This window comes from Myotis nattereri (assembly GCF_964212035.1).
Source record: "Myotis nattereri genome assembly, chromosome: 12".
In the NCBI taxonomy this organism is placed as follows: domain Eukaryota; kingdom Metazoa; phylum Chordata; class Mammalia; order Chiroptera; family Vespertilionidae; genus Myotis; species Myotis nattereri.
Genome location: NC_138087.1, coordinates 55,340,264 through 55,364,555, shown reverse-complemented (window position 1 = coordinate 55,364,555; position 24,292 = coordinate 55,340,264). Strand labels below are relative to the sequence as shown.

The 24,292-nt window shown below is 55.1% G+C and overlaps 1 protein-coding gene across 2 annotated transcripts; it reads right to left on the bottom strand.

Moving 5' to 3' along the window:
• Positions 1–248: 248 nt before the first annotated feature.
• GRHPR (glyoxylate and hydroxypyruvate reductase) lies at positions 249–23,857 on the bottom strand. 2 transcript variants are annotated; one of them, XM_081103431.1, is made up of 9 exons: positions 23,508–23,857; positions 8,121–8,251; positions 7,656–7,728; positions 7,006–7,122; positions 5,692–5,780; positions 4,525–4,629; positions 3,619–3,754; positions 2,204–2,334; positions 249–584 (listed from the first exon to the last, which is right to left on the bottom strand). In XM_081103431.1, the coding sequence occupies exons 3-9, from the start codon at positions 7,700–7,702 to the stop codon at positions 463–465; spliced, it is 747 nt and encodes a 248-aa protein (XP_080959557.1). In that variant the 5' UTR covers positions 7,703–7,728; positions 8,121–8,251; positions 23,508–23,857; the 3' UTR covers positions 249–462. The 2 variants fall into 2 exon arrangements, with proteins under 2 accessions (XP_080959557.1, XP_080959556.1); XM_081103430.1 differs by lacking the exon at positions 23,508–23,857 and adding an exon at positions 10,144–10,269.
• Positions 23,858–24,292: the final 435 nt, after the last annotated feature.

Genomic DNA, 24,292 nt, shown 5'->3' with positions numbered 1-24,292 from the left:
TCTCTTTGCTGAGTATATTTACTTTGTCCCAGTGGCCTAGGTCACCATGGGCTCTGGCTGTCCGTGCTCAGTGAGGGGCCTGCGAAGGAACCTGAGCAGAGGACGAGGGGTAAGGTGGTTTGGACAAGTTCGAGGGGGTAAGGACTGAGGTAGACGCTGAACTCGCAGGTCACTAGATGCCCTGGTTGAGAAAAGGTAAAGCAGGTGCTCTTGTCATTAGCTCCGCCCAGTTACAGCCCAACACAGTCTCTCAGAGAATTATTTAATACAATTACACACTTTGGGCGCAGATGTTTCCAACCACAAGAGTGGCAAGCACATCTCCCAGCACCAGTCTTCCCTCTGCAGCATCAGCCCAGATCGGACTTTTCCATGGCTCCTGTCCTGTGGGTCCAAATCAAGCCTGGCACAGCCGACAGCATCCCGGGCATGTCTGCCTGGCCCTCGGTGCTTCCTGTCTGGTTACAGCTTGAGTTCACTGGGCATTGGCTCCCCTCTCAGGCCAGCCAGCAAGTTGTTGGCTGCCAACAAGGACATGACGTTTCGGGTTCCATGGGTGGCACTGCCAATGTGGGGCAGGATCACTGGAAAGGAGAGGAAGACGGAGTTAAGAGGGTGGTTCAAGAGCCTTACAGCGGGCCCTTCTCTCAGGGCCATGGCCTGCCAGTAAGACGAATAAAGAGCCGCCTCATATTCCTTGATTTGCCTTCCCTCCTGTCACTCAGCACTCCACTCCCCCGAGGCCGGGGGTCAGAGTGAGAATAAAGGGAATCCAAGTTCCGGACGCCCAGATGCAAGGATGATGAGGGGTGTGTCTCCTAAACGTAAGAACACCAGCCTGAGGGGTCTTGGAGCTGATCGAGAACCCAGCCCTTCCATTACCAGATAGTGAGCGATGCCAATTTAACTGCTCATCCATACCCTGCGCCCTGAAAGTGATGCCACGGGCTTCTGATCTACAGAAAGGACGAGGTGAAACCATGGACAGCACAGGAGAGCACGTTCCCACAGAGCGCCTTTGACAGCAGGTCTCAGCGCTGAGCTGAACGCCCAGGCCTGGGGGATGGGGACCGTTTTCCAGGCTGTGGGCACAATGCTCCTTTCTAGCTGGCGCGGGGGTAGGAAGGGTAAAGCTTCCAGGGCTACAATAACGGCAGCATTCATTGTGGGGAAGGCAGCTAAGGACCTTCTCTCTGGTTTCCGTGCCAGAACATGAACCAAGGCGGGACTGGCCAGACAACCCAAGACCCTTACCGCTCACGGTGACAGTGGAAACAAACCACCCGAGAGAGAATTTAATATAAAGTACTGTTACCGAGGTAGGAAGTGAACAGGAGGCTAAAAAGAGGGCACTGAGGCAGTAGTTCTCAAAGCGTGGCCCCAGGCCCAGCAGCATTGGCGAGGAGCATGCTAGACCCGTTGAAGCAGAAACCCTTGGGGCCCAGCCCGTTTGATTGGTCCCCCCAGGTGACTGAGGAACCTAACAGCTTGAGGTTCCCTCAGGCATCAGAGAGACGGAGCCGGAAGCATCTGCCTCCCCAGTACTAGGGGGACGGAGGGGAAGGGTGGGGTTAACAGAAAACTGCAGGAAGGGCCCCTGAGGAGCTGCAACTCGGACCCCTACCTCTGTGGCCGGGGCACTGGCTGGCTGTGGCTTGTCTGAGGGGGGCACCACGTTGGGAAAACTGCAAACCAGATGCCCCGGCCACTGCAGGAGGAACGGCTGCTGCTAGTGAAGACGGGCAGCTGCAGGCCACTCAGCCGGGAGGGCAGGAGGGAGCCAGGGCCTGCTTTCCAGCCTGCCAGGCTGCCTGCGGCGTCCACACTGCACCAAGGGCTTAACCCCTGGCCCCGGTTACAGGTACTGGTATTGTAATTGTACTTGTGACTTCTCACACTTAAACTGGTAACAGCAATTCATAGCAACGGGTTTTACCCATGACTAGCTATGGATAAAAGACACCCAGTTAAATCCACTCATCCCTACCCCCATTCATTCCTTTAGGGACACAGGTGAGCACGCTCAGGAGGCCCCTCCCCTCTGTTGTTAGGGACCAGTGCCACTCCTGGCATAATTTATGGTCCCTGGGCGTGTCCCCTTGTGTTCACACAGCGCAGGCGGCTCCCACACGGCACCTCCAGACCCTCCAGCTGCCATGGTCCTGCGAGGCGGTGGTGGCGGCACCGAAGACGCAGTTCTTACCACAGTTCTTCAGGGTCAGCAGCGGGTGGCTCGTAGGCAGTGGTTCCGGGGTCGTCACATCCAGTCCAGCAGCTGCAATCTGGCCACTGGCCAAGGCCTGGTACAGGTCGTCCTGGTTCACCACGTCCCCCCTGGAACGCAGTGGTGATGTGGGTGCCCCAGTGCCTGCACCGAGGCTGCCTTTACAGCAGAACCACCTGTGGAATGAATTTCCCCACCGACCTGGCACCTGCGCTGCCTTCTGAAGCAGGAAGTCTTGCATCCTCACTTACAGTATGTCTGTATAGCAGGAATACAGGCCTTGCCGTCAGAGAACCCCGCTCCGCCACTTTCTAGCTGTGCGACCTTGGGCAAGTGTCTCAAATTCTCTGTCTCCAGTTCCTCCTCCGTAATACGGGGAGCCTAACCCCAGGAGTGCTGGAGGCTACAGCTCACTGACATCACTGCTGCATGAACAGGGCCCGCCCAGGTGTTCTGACCTGGGTGCTCCCCGACCACCCACTGTGCTCTGCCATCAGACACCTGACTAACCAAGGGCACAGATGGGATCCACCTAAGCACACCCATCCCAGTGAGCAACCTTCCTTCCTGCCACTCAGCCACCAAGTGAACCACCAAGTAATATGCCATTTTGTGCACTAAGTAACACTTGTGCAATAATCACAGCAGCCTGCACAGTCCTGGGTCCATGGGGATCAGGAGATGGAAGCCATGAGACTCAGCCATCAGCGTGAGCCCTGTGTTCACTTCACCTCCAGATCACCACCTCTCTAGCTAAACATTAGCCCTGGGGGGTGACCTCATCCAACCCCTTCCCTCACCTTTGTTTGCTTCCAGACTGATTTAAGCACGTTCAAAGGGCACCAGCTAGGGAGGGTTTGGAGAGGCAGAGAGGGAAGATCTGCCCCTATTACATGCCCAGTGGCCTGAAGGCACCTGGGGGCATTTTGAGGAACCAAGACCACTTGAGTTTTGGGTCTGTGTCCCCAGAAGCATGAAGTTTCAAGATGGCACTGACTCACACAGACCCAGGCTCAGTGCAATGGGAGGTCGGCCTCCGAAGGCTGTTAAATCTCAAGTCCAACCCTCTGTGGTTCAGAGGAACAGGGTACTTGGGAACTCGATACCATGATGTCTTCACTCCCTAAACCAATGCTACGATGTGCCTGGCCCTGAGCCAGGCGGCGACACTGCTGGGAACCAGCCAGGCCCTGCTCTCGTGGACCTTCCTCTTGGCCTGGGTACTTAGTTGTGGCCTTTAGTGTATTTCTGAGTTGGCTGCTTGGTTTATGGAGCGTAGCAAGCTCAGTCTGAGGTCTCCTCAACAACCCTCCGGGGAGAAAAGCCTCAGCTCACAGCAGCAGGGAGCCCCTCTCTGGGCCTGCCCGTGACCCAGCGTGTCGGTGCCCAGGTACCTGCTGATGTTGACCAGCACGGCTGTTTTCTTCATCAGCCGGAAGAAGTCCTTGTTGCAGAGGCCCTTGGTTGCAGGCGTTAAGGAGCAGGTCACAACGATGAAATCGGCCTCAGCAGCCAGCTGGGAGGTGGGCACTGGGGAGGGCACAGCTCCATCAGAGGCGAGTCCCAGTTACGGAGAGCGAGACGGTAGGAGGCCAGGTTCCCCCCCCCCCCCCAACCCCCGATGATGGAAACTCGCAAGATGCTTCCTGAAGGCCTTGCCGCTACCTGCACGACTCCTAACTGTACAGTCAACAGCCACTCGTGGGACCCGGGGTCTTACACCATTCATCCAGCTCCCTGGTCTAACAGACAGGGACGCTGAGGTCAGAGAGGGGCAGAGGCTTGTTCAAGGTCACCCAGTGGGATCTGGGCCACTTGGGCTTTCACCAACTGCAGGGTCCTCTGTGCCACAGGGTGAGGAATGGCTGAGATTCAGCCTGCTCTCTGCACCCCTTGCTCTGCACCCTGCCGGGCTGGATCCGCCTGGACACAGGCTGGGTGGGGGCCAGTAATGCTCAGCCGTGTGAGGAGACTGAGTGAAAGCTCCCAGCAGCTCCTTCCCGCTGCCATCGCCCCTGCTGCTCTGCCCATCCCATGTGCAATGGAGACCAGGCACTCTGAGGACAGACCTGGAGCGCTCTCCTGGCCCTGAGAAAGCTCACTGCTGGCCTGGGCAAGTCTCTGTGCTCCCTGAGTGGGCTGCATCCAGAGGCAGGTAGACCAGATGACCCCTGAGGGACTGCAGGCCCTGGACACACCTGGAGGGCCTGTGTTCGCCTGCCAAAGCTGCCGTTACAGAAACAGGGGAACCCTCTCACCGAGCACAGACGGGCTCCTGTGCAAACCAATGCTTGACTCACCAAACTCTGCCTGGAATTCTGCTGCTTCCTGAGGCTTGGGCTGGCGCCCTGAGTATAGAAATCTCTGGACACCAAATGGCTTCAGCCGCCGAGCAATGGCCTGGCCTGAGACAAGGAGTCAGAGTCATGGCTTGGCCCCAACCCCCCTGAGAGCAGGGGCAGCACCCAGCAGCTCCAGGGACAGGGAGCCCATGGGGGCAGGGGCAGATCCTTTCATTAGCACAGTCCCCACATTAACTGGTCCTGCCTCGGTGTCACCAGCCCCAGCCAGCCCACACTGCCCTGAGGGGTCTGACAGCCCTTCAGATCTGGAGGCAGCACCACAGCTCCTCTGTGACAGGCTGTCCTCACATGGTGTCCGGCCACCTGACGTCCATCTGTTAACCTTCCCTGAGAAGTGGACCTGGCACCCCTTCCATCCTTCTGGACCCTCTGCTTCTGTGAATGAGGCCCCAGACCTCAGCTGGCGTTTTGGTGGCACTGCCACTGCCAGCCTGCCCCAAGCTAGCAGGCCTTTCACAGATGCTGCTCCTGAGACCGTTGGATGTTCAGACTCAGCATGTGCCCCAAAGCTGGTGGGTCCCTCCAAGCCACTGCAGCGTAAGAGGAAGGGCTGCCAGCAGGCCAGTTCATCCACACTCTCCCTCTCATCTCTGTACCAAGTTGGATGCCAGAGAACCACTGGCAGCTGCCTGGCTAAACTTAAGCCTTCCTGCCAGGCTTCTCCAAATGGGGCCAATGGCAGAAAAACAGCTCTGCCCACGGGACCCGCTGGTGCCCGCGGTAAGGCTTTATGAGCCAGAACTCAGGCCTTGGGGAGCACGGGCTCCCCCACAGAAAACCTCCCACGGCCCCGACCCAGCCAGCGTCTCTCATCTGTTCTGTACGGAGCTGCAGTCATGAGGAGCCCTGGCCCCGACACCCTGCTCCTATCACCGAGCAAGTCCTTGAGGAAGTCCTGTGTTTCTTCTTAGTTTGTTTTTGCCTGTGTTTTAGAAGCTGTGTCTTCTCATCAGAGACAGCCCCACTGCGTGCACAGTGCACGAATGCCACGCAGTGAGGGCAACCCCTTCCAAAGAAGGGCTGTCAGCATCCAGACCCCTGGTGCCGGAGACTCAAACTAAACCCTGTGAGCCGGGGAGGGCCCGGGGGTGGGGAGGGCCTCACCTATGCGCCCCAGCCCGATGATGCCCACGGTGCTCTTCGTGAGGCCGTAGCCACACATCCACAGGGGCTTCCACGCCGTCCAGCCACCACTGCGGGAGGGAGACGGCGAGAGTGAGAGGCCCTGGCCTCGGGGGAAGGCAAGGGCCACTGCAAACTCACAGACCCAGCAGCCCTGGGCAGGGGCTGTTCTTCCAGGCACAGGCCCTGCCCTCTAGGCCAAAGGACTGAGAGTGGCATGAGCCGCACCCACAGCCACTCAGCCCTGTGGACAAGCAGCAGGAATGACTCTTGCGAGGCCGGAAGGGGCCTGAGAAGTTCTCATCCAATTTAGCAGATGGAGAAACCAAGACCAGAAAGGGTGGCCTGCCTGAGGCCACCCAGGCAGGGCAGAGTTGGGAGCAACAGGTTGCAAACTCAGGATCTGGGACTCCAAAAACAGTATTCTCAGCACCCCGGGAACCAATCAAACAAAAAACCACAGGCCCACCCCACTGCCCTGGGTGGACGGGTACGGTGCCTGTCTTGGGTCATCTCCATTGTAGACATGGACGCCCTAGACAGAAGGGCAAGTGGCATTTTCAGCACTGGGCCTAATCAGCCCCGGTGCTGTCCAGCTCTGCCCCATCACATCCCTGCCTGGAGCCACGCTCCCCGTCCATTCTCCGAGGGCCTGCATCTGCTCAGGCCGGTCCCTGCACCTGGATGCCTTCCCCACTCGGGATATACAGACTCAAACCCCTGATCTGAAACCCTCAGGCCAGATTTCAGAATTTCCCAGGTTTCAGCAAGGTAGCCTGGTGCATACGCTATACTTTACGTGCCCACCTCAGCGGGCCGCACACTATGGCACCCTGTCTATCTGCAGCAAAACATGCACGTTCACACTGACTAGGAGGAACTGAAGCCACGAGCAGCCTCCTGTTAGTTCCAGTCAAACTTTGCTGCCAAAAACTTATGAGACAACCTTGTTTTCAGAGCTTTTGCATTTCTGACTGTGAATGAGGAGTGGCAGACCTGCTCTGCACACTCTAGAAGACGCCCACCTGCTGCTTCCTCCAGGAAGCCTTCCCTGATCCACACTCCTCCCCTCACCTCCCCACCTCCCTTATCCTCTTCTCTCACAATTTTCCTTCAGGCCCTGTTTATTTCAGCTCTGGCTTGTACTTTAATATTTTGGGTTAGTCTACCCCCTTCACTAGATGGGGCACATCTGGGGGCAGGGATCACATCTGGGCCAGGGTGTCCCTGGGTGCTCAGGAGCCAGCTGCTGAGCAGATCCAACTTTCCCACCAGGTGACCCAGGTGTCCACTCACTTCTTCACTTCCTCAATGGCCTCCGGCAGCCGGCGACTGGTGGTGAGCAGCAGGGAGACAGCGAGTTCTGCGGTGGCATCTGTCAGGACATCTGGGGTGTAGCCCACACGGATCCCACTACAAATCAAACATCTGGTGGTAACACCGGCCTCCAGCACCCTCGCCAGTTCCTATGCTGCTGCTCTGTTCCCTCTTGGCGCAGCCTGTCGGGGAGCTCAGAGCTGCAAATGAGCATGCAGGAACGGTCATCATCCCGTTATTCCATTTTAATCCTCTCCCACTGTGGGAAGGATATGAAGATGGGAGATCAGGGCCAAAGTCTGGGCAAGTAACTACTTAACCTTTCTGAATTTCCTCATCTAAACAGAGAAATAACAACACTTAATCTTTCTACATCAAGGGGTTATTGTGGGGGTCAAAAAAGACAACGGATGTAAAAGGGTGTACTTGGTCAGATATTTACCCCGTTTCTAACTCCCTGGCTTATTTTAACTGGCCTGTGCTCATAGACAGACTTCATCATCAGCCACCTCAGTCTCACTCAGTGGTTAGAAATATGAAATAAAAACAAACACCCAGCTCCTCTTCCTCCCTGTCTGGTAGTCACCCTTCACCTCCCAGGCCCCTTGCAGAACCCAGGCTGCACTTACCGCTTCTTGATTTCATCCAAAGCCAAGTGGTCGACGCCCACAGACATTGTGCTGATGACTTTGAGATTGGCTCCTATTGGGCAGAAAAAGCATCGTTTTTATCTTTCCTCAGGATTCAAACCCTCCTGCACATTCCGGATGGGTCCAGAGGGGCAGGGCCTTGCTGGAGGTCATAAAGCAAGGCTGTGGCAGGGCTGGACGAGGGCCGGGCCTTGGAATGCTCCCCCACACCCTGCTGCCTCCGCACAGGACCTGCCTTCCTGGGGTCTCCCTCCAGGATTCACAGGCCGGAGAGAGGAGCAACGCGTGTGCCTGAGGTCAGCTGCACACAACCGCTCCCTCTGGCCAACGACTGCAGCCACATCCTCAGAGCTCAGAGGCCACTGCACACCTGCTGGGGGAACCAGCAGCAGCAGCTGACGGCCGAGAGCCTCGGGCCCTCCCAGCCCTGCCCAGGGCACACACCTGCGGTGTCCAGCAGCGTTCTGTCCACCTGCTCCGTGAGGAGGCAAAGCAGGCCGTGTGCCCCGGCCACGCCTCGCTCCAGCTCCTTCCTGGGGATGGGCTCATCTGAATCCCACTGCTCCACCTCACAGCTGAGGGCGAAGGAGAGACCACTCAGAAGCAGGGGAACCCCGCACATACGCCCGGGCTCCCAAAGCCCGCCCCCCCCGGACCCCCCCCCCACACACACACACACATCTGCAGCCCCGTCTCAGAGTAGGAAACAGTGCCTTCTGCCTGCTCTGGCCTCAGATTGCCTGAAGCTGGCTGAAGGATTCAGGGTCATGTATGGGCGACTTCAGAACCATCCTGAGAGGGTGGCTGAAGGGTGAGGGGCTTCACAGAGCAGAGAGGGCTGACAAGAGCCTAACCTGAAAGTAGAAAGTCATGGGACCCAGCTGGAGTGGCTCAGCGGTTGAGCATTGATCTATGAAACAGGAGGTCACAGTTCACCTCCTGTCAGGACACATGCCCAGTTTGCAGGCTTGAAACCCAGTAAGGGGTGTGCAGGAGGCAGATGATCAATGATTCTCTCTCATCATTGATGTTTCTCTCTCTCTCTCTCCCTTCCTCTCTGAAGTTAAGAAAGATACATTTAAAAAGAAAAAGTCATAGTGACAGCTCTCAGCTCAACACAGGAAGAGGTTTTCACCCTCAGAGGAGGCCTCACAGGTTGTGAGCTCCCTGGCCCCAGGTGGTCAGTGTTGGCAAGGCCAGTGTGTGTGTGTGTGGGGGGGGGGGGGCTGGGGAAGGGGGAGATGGGGAGGTTCCTGCATCAAATGGGATTGGATTCCATGTCCAGGTACATGTCCTGTCCTGTGAGTCCAGGATATGGGAAACCCTTACTTGGACTTTGTCCAGAAGGACACGGCCAAAGCAATGCAGCATGGATGGTGCACTTACAGGCTCTGGGCATGTTCCCAGGGTGCTGCCCAGCCCCTCAGCCCTGGCCATTTAATTCACTGCAGCCAACATGCATGGGGCATCTACATGTGCCAGACACAGGACGGCCACTGGCACCTCCTTTCCACGGGCATGGCGTGGTGCTGCAGCACGCAAGCCATGGCCACCACTGCTGTGGCTTCTGCCTTTCCCTCCTCCTCAATGCCGGGCACATCACAGCGAGCCTCTGCAAAGCTTCTGCTGCACTGAACATGAACAAATCTCATTCCCCCGGGCACGGGTTTCTGAGGCGGGGTTCCCCCTTCTCCTGCTTGGGGTAGGCAGTGCAGACCTGTATCATGCAGTGTTCCGACTGCAGCCAGAGCGAGCTGAGTTCAAATCCCAGCCCTGCCACATGCAGAGCTGTGTGACTTTGGGCAAGGTACTTAACCACTCCCAGTCTCAGTTTTCTCATCTGTAAAATGGGAATCACAACCTCAAAGTGTTACAAGGATTAAAAGAGTTTATGCACACGAAGCGCTTGGCAAGGTTGGCATGCAGGGTTCAATTGAGGAAGTGTCACCAAAGCCCCTGCCAACTGCCCGAAGCACCGGATCAGTGACTGGCGAGGTCCCTGACTTTGCCAAGCGACCTTGGAAGGTAAAGGATTAACAGCCTGGTCCTTGCATCATGCGCGATGTTCCTGCTCCACGGGCCCATCCCTGGGAACGGCTCCAGCCGCCCTCCCCTCACCCACTGCAGGTGCGGGAGGTGCAGTCCAGGCGCCACCCCTACGGCCTGGAGAAAGCTGGGCCCCGGGAACTTTCCCTAAGCCTCCCCCAAACTCCAAGACCGTCCCGGCCGCGCGCAGGTGGGAAAGTCCGGCTCTCGGGGCCCCTAGGACCGCCCGGCTCTCCCCCCAAAATAACGATGGCCTCTGGAGGCCGCCCCCAGCCGCCCAGGCGCAGCCCCGGGCGCCCCCAAAGTAGCTCCTGGAGACTTGAGTCACCCAGCGTGCGGGGTGCCAGAGGCCGGGGATGAGGGGGAGCCCGGGGAGCCGCAGCCCCTTCCCGGCCCGGGGGGGCAGGGGGGCGGCTCTTACTCTGCGGCCCCGGCGAGCACTGCCCGGCCCTCGGGGGGGATCCTGCGGGTGACGAACACCTTCATGAGTCGCGCTGGCCGCATCCAACCCGCTGCCGCTGGACACTGACCGGGACGCGGCCGGCCGGAAGCGGAACGCGGCGTGGGGGGCGTGGCCTCGGGTGGGAGGGGCGGGGCCTCCGGTGGGCGGGGCGGGGCTGAGAAGGCGGGGCGTGCGGGACGAACTGCGCGTTAGGCACTGACAGTGTGTCTGTGTCGGGGGCACCACGTGTGCGCCCCGTGCAGCTGTGGGTGTGTGATCGAACCCTCATGGAACGGGGGCTGGTTCCGGGTGATGCGGCCAGGCTGGTGCCTTGGCCCTTGGGCCCCCATGGCTTCCCTGTGACCACCCGCTGCCCCAGGGGCTCAGGGACTGACGGGGTGTCTGGAGGCTGAGCTGGGTAAAGGGACCCAGAGTCCTGTGTGAGTGTGTGGGGATGTCTGCCAGGGCGCCTACGGCTGTCAGTGCGTCTGCTCCAGGAGTGGGGGATGCTTCAGGCACCATCCCCATCCGCAGGGCTCCAGTGCCCTCACCGTCCTCGCTAGGTCTGTTCCATCATGGTCACACTGTTCCAGGCAGGGGCCTTTGGTCACACGGCCTGGGCTCTGAGCCTGGCCTATTGTGTAAACACAGGAGGCTTGCCCAGGGCATTCTGAGTCCAGGAATGGCCTCTTTAATACTTGGTGCAATTCCTTATAGGAAGCCCACCTTTGTGGGGGGCGGGTAATTGGTCATAGGCCCCCCAGCTTGTCTGACACCTGCTGACTGGCAGGTCATGTGTAGGACAAGGGTCAAGGTGATGGATGGGGCCTTGTGGGGTGATGGGCAGACCAAGAGTTTGCAGTCAAATGGAACTGGGTCTGAATCCCAGTCCATTTACACGCTGTGTGGTCCTGGTCAGTTCACATCATCTTCCTAAGCCTCAGTTTCTTCAGCTACAAAATGGGGTTATGAGCACTTACTTTTGCAAGATATTGTGATTATGAAACAAGCAACATTTGCATGGATCCTGGACGATGTAGGGTGTTCATCAAACACAGAAGCCATGGAGGAGAGAGGTAAGGAGGTCAGGCTCTGGGCTCAGACTGCCTGGACTGAAATCCCAGCTCTGCCATGTACCAGCACCAAGTCACTAACCGTCTGTGTGGCTCAGTTTCCTCATCTGTAAAATGGGTAGTGCCTGCCTGTCTCAGGGCTTGTTGAGAGGATGAACTATGTACTAGGTGTACTGGTTAATGCGGATTTTTTTCAGTATATGGAGTTACACATATGTTGATATATATGCGATTTGATATGTATGCTACTTTGTTGTATTGACAACAAACTTCAAAACTTCATATGTCAAATTTTCTGAAGGTGTTAACATCATTGATACTTTCACGCTTAAAAATGTCGAATTTCGTGCCAAAAAAAGAGCATTTGAGGGAAGTTTTAATTCATTGTTTTAGTTTGAAGAAAAGTGCTGCTGAAAGTTATCATATACTTCGGGAAGCTTATGGTGAACATGCTCCATCTCAAGATACTTGTGAGCGCTGGTTCAAATGCTTTAAAAGTGGTGATTTCGATGTGAGAGACAACGTCCAGGTCAACCGAAAAAGTTTGAAGACCAACAATTACAAGCATTATTGGATGAAGATGCATGTCAAACAAAAAAGAATTTGCAGAAAGATTAAACGTTGCTCAGCAAACAATTTCCGATTGTTTACAAGCAATGGGCAAGATTTTAAAGGAAGGAAATGGGTGCCACATCAACTGAACGAAAGACAAATGGAAAACCGAAAAGTCATCAGTAAAATGTTGCTTCAACAGCACAAAAGGAAGTATTTTTTGCATCAAATTGTGACTGGTGATGAAAAGTGGATTTATTTTGAGAATCCCCAACGCACAAAATCGTGGGTTGATCCAGGTCGACCATCAACATCGACTGCAAGGCCAAATCGCTTTGGAAAGAAGCCAAAGCTCTGCGTTTGGTGGGATCAGGAAGGTGTGGTGTATTGTGAGCTTCTAAAACCAGGTGTAATCGTTAATACTGATCGCTACCAACAACAAATAATCAATTTGAACCACACTTTGATCATAAAACCACCAGAATGGGCTGGTTAACCACCGAATAAAAATGCAAATTGACCCTTTACCGGTTAATAATGTGGATTTTGTAATCAAAGAAAACACAATAATTTCAAGAGAAACATCAGAAGTGCTTTATTCAATGAAATGTCTATCGCTAGCTACACATTTCCCCCATTTTCAGGGAATTTGTGAATACCGTCCCAATAGAACTTTTCTTGTTTTGAGGCAAACCATTCAGAGACCCAATTTTCCATTTCTTGGTACGTTTTGAAGTGCTGCTCAGAAAGTGCGTGTGCCTTCGATCAGAACAAGTGGTAACCTGAAGGAGCGAGATCTGGTGAATACAGCGGGTGGGTTAATACTTCCCAGGCAAGATCTTTTAATGTGTCTTTACCTCGTTTTGAAGTGTGTGATGGTGCGTCATCATGAATAAAATTACTTTGCCGTGTCTTCTGGCCCATTCTGGTGGTTTCATGATCAAAGCGTGGTTCAAATCGATTATTTGTTATCAGTAGCGATCAGTATTAACGGTTTCACCTGGTTTTAGAAGCTCATAGTACACCACACCTTCCTGATCCCACCAAACGCAGAGCATTGTCTTTCCGAAGTGATTTGGCCTTGCAGTCGATGTTGATGGATGACCTGGATCAACCCACGATTTTGTGCGTTGGGGATTCTCAGAATAAATCCACTTTTCGTCGCCAGTCACAATTTGATGCAAAAAATACTTCCTTTTGTGCTGTTGAAGCAACATTTTACTGATGACTTTTCGGTTTTCCATTTGTCTTTCGTTCAGTTGATGTGGCACCCGTTTTCCTTCATTTAAAATCTTTCCCATTGCTTGTAAATGATTGGAAATTGGAAGATGTGTAATCTTCCTGCAAGTTGTTTTTGAGTTTGACATGCATCTTCATCCGATAATGCTTGTCATTGTTGGTCTTCAAACTCTTTCAGTTGACCTGGACGTTGTCTCTCACATCGAAATCATCACTTTTAAAGCGTTTAAACCAGCGTTCACAAGTATCTTGAGATGGAGCATGTTCACCATAAGCTTCCGGAAGTATACGATAACTTTCAGCAGCACTTTTCTTCAAACTAAAATAATGAATTAGCCGAAGCCGGTTTGGCTCAGTGGATAGAGCGTCGGCCTACGGACTGAAAGGTCCCAGGTTCGATTCCGGTCAAGGGCATGTACCTTGGTTGCAGGCACATCCCTAGTAGGAGATGTGCAGGAGGCAGCTGATCGATGTTTCTCTTTCATCGATGTTTCTAACTCTCTATCTCTCTCCCTTCCTCTCAGTAAAAAAAATAAAAAAATAAAAATAAAAGAATGAATTAAAACTTCCCTCAAATGCTTTTTTTGGCACGAAATTCGACATTTTTACGCGTAAAAGTATCAATGATGTTAACACCTTCAGAAAATTTGACATATGAAGTTTTGAAGTTTGTTGTCAATACAACAAAGTAGCATACATATCAAATCGCATATATATCAACATATGTGTAACTCCAGCTACTGAAAAAAATCCGCATTATTAACCGGTACACCTAGCACAGTGGTTGCGACAGCATGTAACACACCTAGTGGGTGCTTAGCAACTAGAAACACATCCCAGGAAACCCACACGCTGGTGCCCAGGGCCGGGCATTGGCCAGAGCTGCAGATTCTGAAGCCAATCCCAGGACAAGTAAGAGGGCCCAGGCCTGCCCCTCAGCTCCCTTGCCTTATCTCTGCCAGAGGCTGTGCATGTACTTGTCCGCGCCTGGGAGCACCCGGAGGGCGGAAGTCCTGCCTGTGGTCTCTTCTCTGCTCATTTTATCTGAATCCATTCTAGCCCCCCCTCCCCCCCCCGCCAGGTCCAGCTAGGAAACAGGGACAGGCACAGAGGTCACCTCTCAGCTGAGGGCCACACGGCAAGTCTCAGGAGGGAACAGAGCGGGCGCGCAGGCCTGGGTCCCTGGCCAGTGCACACCCTGCCATCCCCCTCTCTTAAGCGACACATTAATAAGCATCTTAGCCACACACCGTTACCTGCACTGCCAGGCCACCTCAGGGACACTTTTTGAAATACCTCAAACATTGACACAAGATGTTTTTCTGTCCCCAAGCCAGAACCTCAGGGGGATGGCATAGTCCTGTGGCTCTAACCTCTGCTAATCAGGGTGACACTTGAGCCCAGCTCCTCCCACACAGGACAGGCGAGGACACTGGGCAGCTTGTCCACCAGGGGCAGAAGGCGCGACAGGTCAATGGGTCTCCTCCCCCAGGGCAAAGCACCCAGCTGGCGTGATGGGTGCGGAGCCAGCTGAGGACCCGAGAGGAGATGGATAAAGTGGTTGGAGATCTGATCGGAGGTCTGACCTGGGTTTCACTGGGTAAAACGGATCATCTAATACATAGCTAAGATGTTTGGAGCTCTTAGCAAGTTCCAGGCACTGCGCTAAGAACTATACGTAATAACTCACTACAATTTAAACGTCTCAGCACCCTGTAAGGCACATACCGCTACTCTTTCCACTTCACAGATGAGGAAGCCGAGGACAAGAAAGGTGAAATCATTTGCTTAATTAAAGTCACACAGCTAGTAAGAGGCAGAGCTTGGATTCAAGCCTGGCAACCTGACCCCAGGCCCAAGGTTTTTTTTGTTTATTTTTAAATCCTCAGTCAAGGACATTTTTTCCATTGATTTTTTTCAAGAGAGTAAAAGAGAGGGGGAAGGATTTTTTATTGAATTTTAGAGAGAGAGAAAGGGAGAGGGAGAGAGAGAAACACTGGTGCCTCCTGTATGCCCCCCACTGGGGACCAAGCCCACAGCCCGCAATCTGAGCGTGTGCCCTGACTGGGAATGGAACCGGAACCGTTCGGTGCACGGGACGCCGCTCAGCCAGCGGAGTCACACCTGCCAGGGCCGGGATTAGTTGTTTTGTGTTTTTTTTTAATATATTTTATTGATTTTTTACAGAGAGGAAGGGAGAGAGATAGAGAGTTAGAAACATCGATGAGAGAGAAACATCGATCAGCTGCCTACTGCACATCTCCCACTGGGGATGTGCCCGCAACCCAGGTACATGCCCTTGACCGGAATCGAACCTGGGACCTTTCAGTCTGCAGGCCGACGCTCTAGCCACTGAGCCAAACCGGTTTCGGCGGGATTAGTTTTTTTAAAAAATTTCTCTCTCGTGCTTTCTAGGCTTGATACTTGTATAGTTTATATTTTTACTGAGATTTTGATCTCCCTCTCTCTTTTCCCCCCCAATAGCCAGCAAGTTGTTCAATACCTTTTATGAAACAATCCATCTTTCCCCCACTGATTTGAAATTCTACTGCCATCATATACTAACTTTGGGTCTACTGGGGTCCATTTCTGAACTTTGCATTCTGTTCTGCTCTGGTGCGCCATCTACCTAGTCATATGTGACGTCGTGTGAGGCAGGAAAGGGGCATTGCTTTAAGCCACCACGTGTGTGGGCGCCAGCTATGCAGCAATAGTGCACTCACACAGTGAGGACACAGACAGCTGAGGCCCCTGGTGAAGCAGAAAGGTAGGGGCTGTGGCCTGTGTCACATCTGAGGCTCCGTGAGAACAAGGCTGGCTCAGAAGCTCCGCCTTAGCCACAACACGGCCAGCGACATCAGGCAAAGCGCCTCTCCTGTCGGACCCTTGGTTTCCAAACTACAGAAGGGGGACAAGCTCGGGTGTCGTGGTGGTTGGTGTGCGCTGAGCGCAGGGTGGGCCTCGGGGTGCCTAGGGAACAATAACGACCTCACTCCGTTGGCCACAGGAAGGAACTGGGCCCAACCATATCCACATGGGCACTGCCTGCCTCCTGTGCTCACTGGCTTCCCTCCCCACCACTGTGGTACTTGCTCCCTGAACCCCACCCTAGCTCCAGACCCTGGCCCCCTCCTGCCCTTGGTCAGGGGGTGTGGAGTTCAGTGGTCTTGACCGAGGCAGCCTGACAGAGGGGCCTGCTTGGCCCTTAGGCATCTGGCTTCTGCCTGATCCCCACACCCGCCTTCTAGAACCTGGAACCTGAAGCACCTGAGCCAGCCCCGCGACCTTTCTGAGCCCAGTCAGCAGCCCCAGAGACCTGCCTCACGCTCCTCCCCACTGCTCCCCAGCCCTGGCTAGAGTCCCAGCACAGCACCCCGAGGCTGGCCTTGTAACCTAGCCCCTCACCACACCTACTCCGCACAGAATGACTCAGCCCGGCCAAGAGGCCCGGAGACACCTGAAGATCCAACCGCCAGGAGGCAGCTGCAGGTGGGAGTATGGCCGCCTCCAGGCCACGGAAGGGCTGCAAGAGGCAAGATACAGAAAAGTGCCGGCCAGAGCTGGGCCCGTGCAGGTGCCCCCAGTTCTGAATCAGCCTTTACTGTTGCTGACGCTCTGGTCCACGGACCACACTCTGAGATCCAACTCGGCCAGTGTCTGAGACCCTTCAGGGTATGCTTCAATTATTGATCCCGCTGTTCATTGATCCTGCTGTTCACTCAAAGGTCCGGCTGCAAGCAGGCCCCAGCATCTTCTTACAGACTTCACTTCTGTCTCATGCTTTTCTTGCTTTATTTATTTCCTTATTTTGTGTCTGCCCCTCCCTTCCCCTCTTCCCCTCTAGAACATAAGCTCCTTGAGACCCCGGACCTTCTTTGTGCTAAAGTCTGGCACAGGGCAGGTGCTCAGGAAATATTTGTTGAAGAAATGAATGAATGAGACAGGGGTTGGCTGCCCTCATTGCTCATCCCCACGGGGAATGTGTCACTTTATCCCCACCTAGTGGGCACTTTTAAGTACTGCGAAGTGGGAGAGAAAAACGCTCTACTTCTTTTGAGTCTGAAGGTAGAGGAGGCCACTGCGGGTGGAGAGCGGCCCCTGGTGGTGGCCCTGTTGTCTGTGCTCTTATCGCAGGCCCAGAGCTCCTTGGCCAAGAGCTTCCTGAGGAGGTGACATTGAGCCGAACAACGCAGGCAGAGAGGCTGGGAAAGGCGGAAATGGGAGAGGGAGAAGAGGCATTTCTGGCAGAATGAACAGCATAAGCAAAGGCCTGAAGGCAGGAAAGCATGGGCATGTGCCAAAGGGAAGAGAAGTAGAAGCAGCTGGGATGGCCAGTGGAAAATGAGGCCAGATAATGACATAGGAGGAAGGGAAGAGGCCCAAGGAAAGGGAGTGTTTGATCTTAGAGAATGTTTGATCTGTGCCAGCACTTCACACACAGAGGAGTTCATCTTGCTCCTGCAAAGCCCAGTGACGTAGAGTTTAGGGCCACTGTTTTATTTTATACTAGTGGCCCGGTGCATGAAATTCATGCACATTAAAAGGGGATTAATTAGAGGAAATATTTTAATATTGCTATTTGCCCTTTCTCTATAATAGAAGTGTCAGAGATGAAAAAAAATTAGTAAAATGTGTATGAAAATCTCCTTCCTGTCAGAGTCTGGGGCACACTGCGGGACCCAGAGTCTAGTCCCTGCCCACCTGCGGTGCCTCAAAATCCAGCCCCACCACCATTGGGTGAGATCCAGCCCCAGCCAGCCCCACCCTTGTCAAGCCCCGCTGGGTGGGGGGTGCAGCCTCAGGTACCCCAGTGCACCCTCAGGTGCCCCAGCCTGGCACCGGGGTGGGGGCATGCCTTGAGGTCCCCATTAAGCCCCATAGACAGGGGACGCGGCCTGAGGTACCCCGTCAAGCCCACTGGGCTGGGGGCATGGCCTTAGGTCCCCCGGCCCAGCGCCAGGGTGGGGGCATGCCTTAAGGTCCCCCGTCAAGCCCGCCGGGCTGGGGGCATGGCCTCAGATCCCCCGGCCCAGCACCATGCAGCCTCAGGTCCCTGCTGATTGATCGTTAAGGCTCATTACAGGAACTCGGCCTCCGCTGTGGGCGCAGCCATCTTGACCATTATGGCGTGAAAGTCAATTTGTATATTCCCTCTTTATTAGATACAATTTTTAGTTTTTATTTTTTTGCTAATCCTCATCTGAGGATATTTTTTTCCATTGATTTTTAGAGAGGGGGAGGAGAGAGAAAAAGAGAGAGAGAGAGAGAGAGAGAGAGAGAGAGAGAGAGAGAGAGAAACATCGGTGTGAGAGAGACACATCGATTGGTTGCCTCTGGCATGTGTTGACTGAGCCCAGAATCCAACCTACAACCCAGGTACATACCCTTGACCAGGAATCGAACCTGAAACCCTTTGGTCCAAGGGCTGGCGCTCTAACCACTAAGCACCCTGGCCAGGGCTAGGACCCCCATTTTACAGATGAGGAAACTGGCCCACAGATGAGTCAAGTGACTGGCCTGAGGTCACACAGCTGATAAGGGGTAGGAGTAGATTTGATCTAGATTATCTGACTGGTCCTCTACTCTTTGATCGGAGTGCCCAGCCCTGGTTTGTGCTTGGAGGGGAGGCGTGTTGGTGGAGCATATGCAGGAAGCGAGGGGCTGCACCCCAGAGCCCGAGTTCTTGGCTCCCCCTCACAGTCTCAGGCCTGACAGCACGTGCTCGGGGTTCTCCCTCTGCGCACCCTAATGGTCATAGAGCCCCAGCCTGGGTAGCAGATGCCTGGGCTCCCTTCACTTTTCTGGGCCACAGAACACAATGGCTATAATGACTTATAAAGGGACCTCAGAGACCTGCTACTCCCCATTATACAGACATGAAACTGAGGCCCTGAGAGGGGAAAGAACTTTCCTTGTGATGGACACAAAGCGAGGCTCAATGTGGCTTTCATCCTGGCCCTTGCCTGGGCTCGCAGCTGGAAGCTGATGCTGCCATACAAGGAGCCTGAGCCCTGGCCACAAGGGTCAGCAGAGAGCCCATTTGGGCCCCACTGGCCAGCCAGGCCCCTGGAAAATATGTTTGAGTTGGGTTCCCAGTGAGGTGTGTCCCCGGGGATGGGGTGTGTGGACTCAGGCTGAGGGGCCAAGGCCTCCGTGAGGAAGGAAGACAGGCTTAGCTGGACCTGCCCCACAGGCTTTCTGGAGGCCAGACTCACCGGGGCAGAGGGGTGGGCGCCTCCCAGTTTCCCCAGCTCAGCAGTGGCCCTGGACAGCGCTTACACTTGCAGCCCTGCCATAGCCCTGCACCCAGCCGGGAGGCCCGCCTTCTGGGGGCCCCGGGGGCACGGGGAGCCGCCTCTACCAGACTGAGCCCAGCTGTGTCAGGCTTCACTCTGCGACCTTCGCCACACCCACACCCCAGCGTGGGCACTGCTGATTCCCACCTTCAGATAGGAAAAGTGGATGCTCAGAGAAGGACCGGCCAAGGTCACCAAGTTTGAGCTGGGCCTCAAACCCAGGTCACAGTGACCCCAAAGCTCTTGACCACAAACCACAGCCACACCTGCAGCTGGTGATTCATTCACGGCCTCTGACGTTGGGCAGCTCCTGGAGCGTCCGCTGCTGCCCTGACGCCTGGGGTGCTGGCTGCAAGCCTCTAGTTTTGTGCTCACGTGGTCCCCACCACACACCCCATCTCTCCTCTGACCCTCACCACTCCCCTTCCCTGTCCATCTTGCCCATGAACCAGCAACCTCACCGGACAAGGAGGGTCCAAGGCTTTTCTGGGGCCTCAGCACCCCGCCAGGGTGCACACACAGCACACGTCTTCTCTGCGAGGGACCTCCTGCAAAGGCAGATACCACCCCCATTTTCCAAAGGGGAAAACTGAAGGTCGGGGGGGGAGCGGGGGGGACACTGACCGGCCTGAGTCACCAGCAGCTCCAGGCAGAGCAGCGCCCCCAGGCCTCCTGCTGTCGGGGCTCAGGCTCCCTCCGCGGGCCTGATGGTGCACCTGAAGGCGGGACCTTTGGCTGTTTGCTGCCAGCCTGGCAGAGGCGAGCGCCGGATGCAGCTGGCCCAGCTGGCATGCAAACCCCAGCTGTGCGGGACAGGAGGAGATGACCGTGGTCAGGTTTCTACGGCGTTATTCCTGCTGGGGATTTCACCAGAGCCGGTCCTTAATCCTGCTCAGGGCATGGCTGAGATTCCGTAATGAGCTGTAAGAGCCGGAGAACTGGGTCTGTGAGCAGGGAACAACTGTTCATTCTTAAATGAGCCAGCCCCTCTTTGCTCAGATATTTCAGGGGGAGCAGGGGGCCGGGATCCAGGACTGAAACCAAAGTGCTCACACCAGCCGAGCCCAGCACCTCTGCTATGCAGATGGACCCACAGGGCAGCCCCATTCCACATGCAGGCTGGCCTGTGGGTGCAGCAGGGCAGAGCCAAGGGGAGGAGCTGCGTCAGGACCCGGGCTGGCCATCAGCGACCGGGGGAGGTCAGGGTGGGGCCATTCCCACCGGACTCAGAAGGAGAGGCTGTGTGGGGCCTGGCGGGCATCGTGCTAGTTTGTAAAGGGGCTGGTGTCAGACAAGGGCACAGCAGGAGGAAAGCATGGAGGAAAGCATGTCCTGGGCCGGTTCCCGTGCAAGTGCCTTACTCAGGAGGTGCTCCCAGAACCAGCCAGGGAGGAGCAGAAGCAGGAGAGGAGGAGCGGGGAGGACAATGACCCCACTTCTGGCTGAGTCCTGCAGAGGGTGGCTTTGGTCTGATTCTGTGGGGGTCTCTGAAGTGAAGGGTTGTCGAAACCCCAGGCTACGGAGCTGGGCTTCCCTACTCCCAGGGCCATGCAGGGAGGTCTGGGCCGCTTCCTGGAGGAGGAGGCATGTCCTTGCCGAGTGCTGTGTGGTGACTGAGCCTGCAGGCCCCGGGGAGGAGCTCAGGCACACACTGGGGAAGGACACATTGGCATTTCCTACCTGGAAGGGGATTGAGGCCCAGGCCTGATGCAGGAGGGGCCCAGGAGGAGCATGAGCCCTGTCGGCTGCAGGTGAAGTTCACTCAGCTATTTCAGCAAAAGTCCCAGAAACCACCGGAAACCTTTTCTCATGTGCCGCTGTTTGGGGCCAAAACCTTGAACTGTGACGAGGTGGGACAAATAACTCAGGTGCAAGATAGAACCGTCTATTTCAGCTACAACCGGTCAGAAATGAGTCACTGGCCTGATCTGGGCCCCAAGAGGCTGCACTAACAGAAGCTCAGGACCCCAAAAAGCAAAGCTGGTCCTGTCCCTGCCCTGCCTGCCAGCTCCCACGGCTCCCCCTTGCCTTCAAGCAAAGGCCCTAAACCCCAGTGCTCTCCCAAGCCCTCCTGGGATGAGCCCACAGCGGCTGAGAGCAGCAAACCTTGGGCAGAAACCACAGCCCCAGCAGCGGCCAGGGCCTGCAGCCCCGTGTCCGGGACCGCCAGCCTTGTCTCCAACTTTGCCTCTGGAACTCATGCAGGGAAGCGTCTCAATGCGAGTCAACACAGTCCTGCAAACCTCACCTAATCCTGCCTCCACCCCACGCGAGGGAGCACGCACCTGGGTGGACTTCCCTTACAGTGATTACACGGGGTTTATTTCAGCAAAAAGCCCAAAGTGAAGCACGCAGGCCTCACTCCCAATCGCCTGGGGAATGAGGAGACTCCCAGGTGGTGCTGTGAGGTCAGGGAGCCTTGCACCCGGAGGCTGGGGTGGGAGGGGACAGTTTAGTGCCGTGGTCGGCAAACTGCGGCTCGCGAGCCACATTGGCTCTTTGGCCCCTTGAGTGTGGCTACAATGTACCTACCTATATAGTTTAAGTTTAAAAAATTTGGCTCTCAAAAGAAATTTCAATCGTTGACTGTTGATATTTGGCTCTGTTGACTAATGAGTTTGCCGACCACTGGTCTAGTGCACCAGAAAGTCTTCTGGGCTCTGCCTTCAAGCGCCCGGAATCCGACTCCTCCAGCCACCGCCTCCGCCTCCGCTCAGGTCTGAGCTGCTGTCCCCTCTGCAGCGGCTTCCTGGCATCTCCCTGTTCCTGCTGGGCCCGCTTCATCAGCCTCTTCTCCCGGTGGCCAGGGCCCTGCACAGCTCTTCTCTGAGGAGCTCCTTGGGCTCCCATCACCTCGGGGGGAGCAGGTGTCCTACCTCAGCCCATCACACCCACAAGATGCCCTCTGACCTCTCTCCCTGCCCCTCCTGCTTCCCCGGGGTCCCTGCGGTGCACACTCTTCCCCGGGGTCCCTGCTGTGCACACTCTTCCCCGGGGTCCTTGCCGTGCACACTCTTCCCCGGGGTCCTTGCCGTGCACACTCTTCCCCGGGGTCCTTGCCGTGCACACTCTTCCCCGGGGTCCCTGCCGTGCACACTCTTCCCCGGGGTCCCTGCTGTGTATACTCCGCCAGGAGAGCACGCAGGGCTCCTGCACTTGCTGTTCCCTCTGCCTGGAACAAGCCTCCTCACTTCCCACACATCCCACCCAGAAATCAGCCCTTCACAGACTTCCCTGGCTGCATAACCCCGCCCCCACCTGCATTCTCTACTCCCCTCACCCTGCCTTGTTTATACCCTCAGCACTCACACCAGCCGATACAGCCTCATCTTTATTTACTTACTTAGGTAGTTCAGTGTCTAGTTTCCCTCTAGAACAGTGGTTCTCAACCTTCCTAAAGCCGCGACCCTTTAATACAGTTCCTCATGTTGTGGTGACCCCCAATTTCATTGTTACAAATTGAACATCATTAAATAATAGTGATTAATCACAAAAACAATATGTAGTTATATATGTGTTTTCCGATGGTCTTAGGCGACCCCTGTGAAAGGGTCGTTCGACCTCCAAAGGGGCCTCGACCCACAGGTTGAGAACCGCTGCTCTAGAATGTGAGTTCTAAGAGACTAAGATTTGTTCTGTTTGCTGACATCTTCAGTATGGACAGCAATGCCTGGCTCAAGAAACACTTATCAAATGAATGAATGGATGAAGCGCACCTGTCATTTGACAGAGACAGTGGGCAGAACTCCCCAACAGGTTCTGGGGTGTCCCCTTGGGGGCCGTGGAGCTAGCCCCACGTTTCCTCCTGCATGGAACCTGCTGTCCAGGTTCGGATGTTCCGGCACAGCTGGCAGCTCTGGTCACTCAGCAGGGCTGGTTTTCCTTTTGTGCAGACACCACCTCTTCCTGGGAGCCCTCCCAGAGCCTTCCCAGCCGTTAGGGAAAGTCCGTCCTGCCCCTCCTTGCCCGACACCGTCCTCCTGAGATCTGTACTGGGTGTCCGTGAGCTCCCCTGCGGCCCTGAGTCATGCCCAGAGAACACCTGGAGACCTGCCCCGGCCCCTGTGGCCTCAGCCACGCCCCTTTCCTTAGTTAAGCCTCACAACAACCGTCTGAGGTAGTCATTACTGTCCCCATTTTACAGATGAGGAAACTGCGGTCAGAGGCCGCAGAAGTGACTTACCCAGGTCCCACGGCTGGCGTCACAAGGTGGCCTCCCGGGCCTCATGGCAGCACAGCTGTGTTCGCAGTCGATGCTCAGGTTTTTGGCGAATGAACCAAAGGGCATGCCTGAGTCCTCCAGAGGGAGCGGTGGAGACGCTGTAATCACAGCATGTGCCAGTCGCTGCCGGGCGATCAGTGTGGCCCATCCATGCTCAGCTGCCGGGAGATCGCGGCTTCGCTGGTGTTCTGTGCGGAGAAAGAAAAGGCAGTCTCCCTTCCAGAGTCCCAGGGACCCACCTGTGGGATGTGAGGAAGTCACATGACCATGCCCATCCCCGGTCCTAGAAGGGTTGAACTATGAGCCAGAAATTAGGAACAGAGCTGGGACCAGGGCCCCCCGCCTCCTGACATCAGTCCTACCTTTGTTCTCTGCCTACTACATTCATAATGGCTATATCCCTAGGACCTGTCTCAGCTTCCTCATCTGTAAAGTCGGGGTAATTGTGCCTGTCAAAGGATCCAAGATTAAATGAGATAGTACAAGAAAAGTGCCTGGCAGAATGGAAAGTGAAGCATATAATTACTAACTGGCTCCAGGAAAGGCATATATATATATATATATATATATATATATATATATATATATACTGATTCTATTACATTCTGAAAATGAAATGTATTTTAATTAAACACCACCTTTGCAAGTATTCTATATATGTATGTGTGTGTGTATATATATATAATAATTGCAACACCCTGTATATATATTTTATATTTATATATGACATTGCTTCCTCCTTCCCT